Genomic DNA, 5,915 nt, shown 5'->3' on the forward strand with positions numbered 1-5,915 from the left:
TCGTTGTTCACTTGGTGGACTTGTGATATACTTGTGATGCACCTGTGGACTTTGATGGACTTGTGGATTTATTTGGATGGACTTGAGCACTTATTATTATATATGTGATATATATTATGATGGATGTGATATGTGCGGATGGATGTGTGGATGAATGAGATATATATGTGATGGATGAGATATATATGTGATATAAGTTTGTATGAATTTATTTGTCATGATGGAATGTAAAAAAAATAAAAAATTACCATTTTGGGTCACTTTGCCGAGTGTTACACTCGGCAAAGGACCCCTTTGCCGAGTGCAATGGTCACAGCACTCGGCAAAGCTGGAAAAATGGGCGCCCAGAAAACCATTTTTCTAGCTTTGCCGAGTGCTGTGACCATGGCACTCAGCAAAGAATTTTTTTTTAAAAAAAAATCAAACTTTGCCAGGCACTCGGCAAAGAAATTTAAAAAAAAATTCAAACTTTGCCGAGTGCCTGACAGAGGGCACTCGGCAAAGAATTTTTTTTTTAAAAAAAATCTTTGCCGAGTGCCTGAAGGGTTGGCACTCGGCAAAGAAATTTTGTAAAAAAAAAAACTATTTGCCGAGTGCTTCCAGGGTTGGCACTCCGCAAAGAATTTTTTTTTTTAAAAAAATAAAAATCTTTGCCGAGTGCCTGACGGGGTGGCACTCGGTAAAGAAATTTTGTAAAAAAAAACTCTTTGCGGAGTGCCTGTAGGTTGGCACTCGGCAAAGAATTTATTTAAAAAAAATAAAAAATCTTTGCCGTGTGCCTGCAGGGTTGGCACTCGGCAAAGAATTTTTTTTAAAAAAAATAAAAAATCTTTGCCGAGTGCCTGAAGGGTTGGCACTCGGTAAAGTGACCGTCAACGGGACCGGCGCCGTAACAGTCGCTTTTCTTTACCGCGGGGCACTCGGCAGAGTGTAATTTGGCATTTACCAAGTGTCTCAGGCACTCGACAAAGAACTTGAATCCAGTAGTGAGCTTATAGGAAACAAACGGGGCCTTAATATGTGTTTGGTTCAAAAACTCGGTGGTGATGCTCTTTTTTATTACAAACCGGCGGTGCTAGCTTGTCACCGTCAGTTTGAAAGCAACAGGCAGTGATGTACCCAGTATTGTTGTCGCTTTTCGTAGCAGTGAAAAAAAAACTTAAGCATTGAGCAAAGAATAAAGAATGACTGGCAACACGCAAAGGAATGTCTCGAACAAGTGTAAAGCATCCAAAGCGTGCACCATTTGGAAACTTGTACTCTCAAGAGAATCATGTTCTTTTCAATATATAGGAAATAAATCTCTTCTGGCGACATTTGCAGCGTTAAGAAGTCAGGAGGTGACTCTGGAAGCAAGAAGGAACTACAAGGCTCGTGCACCACCCGTGAAGCTCATCAACCGAGCTAGGAAACGAAAAGCAAGTGAAAAATGGTACGTGATGACTGCCGCAAAAAAAAAATTATCTGTTTGAAGCGTGGTAAATTATTATTATTATATGACTCAATTCTAGCTTAGCTCTGAAAGCATACTACTTTGTTTGTTCTTCTTGCAAAAAAATTGGACATGTACATAATCGTATCACTAAATTACAGAGGCATCTAAATAAGTAGTAGACAACACCCCCCAGCCCCTCTATCTTTTCTTCTGAAATATTTCGATTGTTTTGGAAACTGCACATTTTCAAGATTTTAGATTTATTTTCATCTTGTGGTTTTAAAACCAAAAAAAATACATATGGGCCAGGAATGTAGTTCTTGCCTATTCCAATTGTGCTAGGAGAGGGATTGGAATCTAGTTCACCAAATCTAGTTTTATCAGTGGTGGACACAGGGCAACCAGGTAGGGGGGCTCCTCCAACTCTCTACCCCTCTTCTTCTTTCTCTTCCTCCCTCTCCCACTTCTCATCGCTGTCTCCCTCTCCCTTTTCTTCTTCCTCTTCTTTGTACAGACATGACTCCGGGCTGTTCCACACCGGCAACGCTAGTTGACAAGATGCTAACAAATAGTGGAGTAGCAATTCATAAACATTGTTCATTGGAACTAGGGGTCCGAGGAATGGATGTATGCTTTCACTGCCTAGGTTTGGCTCCTATTTATCTCCAAATTGGGTGCTTATCTCTTCTTGAAAGAAAGCCACCTAGCGATTCTATCCTAGGATGGTCTATTTGTTTTTCTTTCTTTTTTTGGCTAGTAAGCTCCATTATTGGCTAAATTGGTAGCCTACCTCTTACAATACATCTTCTTCTTTCAAGTTGGAGAACCACCTCATGGGGAATATGGCGTATCAACAACAATTGGGAAGTGCAACATTAACAACCTTTTCGCATCATTTGAGAGATCTATGGAATAGTCCAAGAGGGGCAGTGCTCCGTATTGAGGCATTAACATTGGTGGCCATCACCCTCTCCTTCTTCATTTCTGCCTTTGGGTCCTGCCGTCGCTGGTCCAATCAATGGATCCTTCAAAAGGGCTTCATAGCTGCAAATGGTTTATTTTTATCCCTGGGGATATATAGCATTGGCTTAATGCAATCTTCATCTGTGAAGAGTGATATGTATCCCATATGGACTGTATCCTTACTGGGCTTCCTTTGTTACATTGATCCAATAACCACTGCGTCAGGTCCTGACAACAAGACCGCACTCTGGAAGATGCTATATCAGCTGTGCCTCTACTGTGGATATGTCATGCTGATGACTATCTCAACAATATCCAGTGATATAGGTAATGTAGCTATCTGCTTGTTGTCTGCTGTCACTTTTATGAAGGGCTTTCATAGATCAATGGCACTTATGCTGCCAAGCTCTATGCGGAACATGATCAGAGACATTCCAGAAGAGAGGGCACAATTTTATTTCAGATATCCTAATGATGTAGCAAAGTTAATAGTCGATATGCCTCTTGATGTAGTGGGGCATCGTACATCGGTCTACATGGGTGATGTATCTACCAGGAGAGGCGAAGACAATGATCTAACATCAAATCTTGATGCATGCAAAGATGTGTGCTTCTCATTCTCTCTGTCCCATTTGTTGCAACGGCGTTTCCTTTTGATAAAGGAGGGAGACGACGACGAGGACGTTTTGCCAATGCAAATGGGCGAGATCTTGATTGGAAACTTTGAGCAGGTATTCAAGGCTGTTGATGTTAAGTGGACGAATTTTGAGCGGGTCTTCAAGGCTGTTGAGGTTGAGTTGGCTTTTCTATATGATATCTTCTTCACAAGCAATGCATTCCTCCATTATTATGAAGCAAAAGCTGCTAGCATTTGGGCATTTCCTTCAGTTATTGGGATATGTTTTGTTGGGGTAGTTGCTGCCATACCTGGGACTAGGACAAATCGCCATGCTTCTCCTGGCACCATCATTGTGGACACCACAATAGCAGACATTATTATTACTGAAGTGATACTGCTGTCTCTTGCCCTGCTGACGGTGTTTCAGTTGTTATGCTGCTGGACCTCAAATTGGGCCAGAGTTTCCTTTGCCTGTGATTATGTCAGGAATCCTCAGGTGAAGGGGATAAGACGGAGGATGAGACAACTAAAAGCATCTCTTATCAAGATTAATCTTTCTGACAATTACTTATGGCAAAATAAGCTTGGACAACATTCAATAATTGAATCAGCCAGCATGGGATGCTGCAGGCAGTGCTGCGTAGAATTCCTGAATTTTATTTTGGGCTTTTCTTGTTTGAGGAAGCTTAAGGTATTCATGAAGATATTCATTATTGCCCCGATATGTTCCGTTTGCTCGGTGATGCTAGGATTGCATTACATTGGCCAAGTGCTCCGGGAAATGCTGTGTGACAGCAATACAGGGAATGCCGTTGAATTGCATGCTGATGTGAAGGCATCCATTGCTGATTTTATTGGCGGGCTCGATTCCAATGAAGCAAGTCGTTGGGCATCCGACCTGGGTAGTTTGGAGGATACTCTGAAATGGCATGTTGCAACATGTTACTGTGAACTGGCGCAGGAACACGATGACAAGGGTTTCCTCAAGTGCACAGATAGTGAAAAGGCAGTTGCAGAGAAGCATCATCGCGTGGCCATGGCTCTATCCAAATATTGTGCATACTTGTTGGTTTCAGCACCACGGTTACTTAATGAATCAGTTGAGAGTATGAAAATTGTGTACAATGAAGTTAGACAAGAAGTATTCACTGCACTGCGTGGGAAGGATGACAAGCTAGGGGCAATGGAACTTTTTACCCGTGTGCATGGATCAACACATACTATCTTTTGCTCGGGCGTGGAACTAGGCATGGGACTGCGAAGCCAGCCTACGCCTGTGCGCTGGAAGGCGATGGCAGAATTCTGGGTTAAGACGTTGGTCTACAATGCGCCATCTTGCAACAATACAGAGGAGCACGTGCAGCACCTCTTACAGGGTGGAGAGCTCATCACCCATCTATGGGCTTTGCTATATCACGCCGGCATCGACCTTTGGCACTATAATGAGCCAGAATGGTGGGGACAGTGGGATGCTAATAACTTTCAAGGTCGGCCCGGAAAAGACCACGTACACTCTCTAGAACCCACGCAGGTACTTAATTTTTTTTCAATGATTTCTTCATGCATCCCTTTCCGCCATACAAATATTTATTCATTTTTTTGCACTCCTTGAATTTCCTAGGGTCTAAGGATACATGCGGGTGATTCACCTGATTTGAACACTTATGCCCAGCAGGATGGTGCTTCCTCGAGCCAGCAGCCGCTGTCTCCTTGAAGCCCCACTGCAACATTCACAACAATGTTTGTTGCATGTCTCTTTCCCTTGATCATCTTCATGGATGGAATCAATAAAAAAAATAAATGTTAAGGATCTGTTGTGCTGCTGCTTCACGGCGGTCGGCTCTCCAGCAACTGCGGGTCTCCTTGAAGCCCCACTGCAACATTCACAACAATGTTTGTTGCATGTCTCTTTCCCTTGATCATCTTCATGGATGGAATCAATAAAAAAATAAATGTTAAGGATCTGTTGTGCTGCTGCTTAACGGCGGTCGGCTCTCCAGCAACTGCGGCGTCAACATTGACGACAGCACGGACGATTGAAACGAGCCCAGCTCTGTGCGTCAACTGTGCGGTTCAGAGATTGTATGACTTCTGTGGTCTCAGGTGTATATCGTGTTGCTTGTTAGCATCGTTTGTAATCCTGTGTTCCCGCTCAAACCAAACTCTGTTAGGCATAGTGTTTGGGCTCGGCTTTGGATTCTCATCCTCCCAAGCGCGTCCTGTATCGTGGCCACTGTGTCCTGCGTCGTGGCGAGTGGAGTCCGTGGTGCACGGCATGGTCTGGCATGTGGGATGGTGCATGCATCAGAGCATGAGCGCAGCTCAGCCACTCCCGTTTTTCTCTTTTGCACTTTGTTGTAGCTTTGTGTATAAGTAGAAGTCATTTATACAGGAAAACGCTGATGCGGCTGCACAACACCAAAAATCTCCAGTGTTCTTGAGTTCATTTGATCTTGGCCGGAGGTGATCCGGCTGACATTGCTGCCTCTCGTAGTTTTCGAACCTGTAGCATGAAGAACTGCATCTGCTGTTATTCCCTGACTCTGCATTCATGCTTCCTACTGCTGCCGTTACGTAACAGCGGTGGGATGGCCCATGTTTTGTTACAACAAACATTTCCCTACAGCAACAACTGTGGCACTCTGCCCCTGCGGTCTGGCACAGCATTGCCGTTGTGGTTGCCCGTTTGATATATGTTCATTGAGCCGTGATGAGAGCATCAGGCTCCTCCTCATCTTCTGCACTTGATCTGCATGGCCTGAGGTGGCCTCTCTGCTGAGGTGCACATGTACTGCAGCAACTGATGGCCAGCACCCTGCAGTGCAGTGTTTCTTCACAGTGTGACCGAACTCTGCCTCCTGGCGCAATGCGTGATTTGCAGGTGCTCACAGTATGCGT

The 5,915-nt window shown here is 44.1% G+C and overlaps 1 protein-coding gene across 1 annotated transcript; it reads left to right on the forward strand.

The window, feature by feature from the left end:
• The first annotated feature begins 2,277 nt into the window (after positions 1-2,277).
• On the forward strand, positions 2,278-4,731 carry LOC136506932 (uncharacterized). The gene is made up of 4 exons (XM_066501814.1): positions 2,278-3,147; positions 3,190-3,657; positions 3,709-4,548; positions 4,639-4,731. The coding sequence occupies exons 1-4, from the start codon at positions 2,278-2,280 to the stop codon at positions 4,729-4,731; spliced, it is 2,271 nt and encodes a 756-aa protein (XP_066357911.1).
• The last annotated feature ends 1,184 nt before the right edge of the window (positions 4,732-5,915 follow it).

This window comes from Miscanthus floridulus, chromosome 15 (genome assembly GCF_019320115.1).
Source record: "Miscanthus floridulus cultivar M001 chromosome 15, ASM1932011v1, whole genome shotgun sequence".
In the NCBI taxonomy this organism is placed as follows: Eukaryota; Viridiplantae; Streptophyta; class Magnoliopsida; order Poales; family Poaceae; genus Miscanthus; species Miscanthus floridulus.

Excerpts from the sequence above, each read along its gene's own strand:
- LOC136506932 (XM_066501814.1), top strand. The coding sequence starts at position 2,278 with ATGGCGTATCAACAACAATTGGGAAGTGCAACATTAACAACCTTTTCG. Across the intron at positions 3,658-3,708 it reads GATGCTGCAGGCAGTGCTGC|GTATTCATGAAGATATTCAT; the intron begins GTAGAATTCCTG and ends AGGAAGCTTAAG. Across the intron at positions 4,549-4,638 it reads ACTCTCTAGAACCCACGCAG|GGTCTAAGGATACATGCGGG; the intron begins GTACTTAATTTT and ends TGAATTTCCTAG.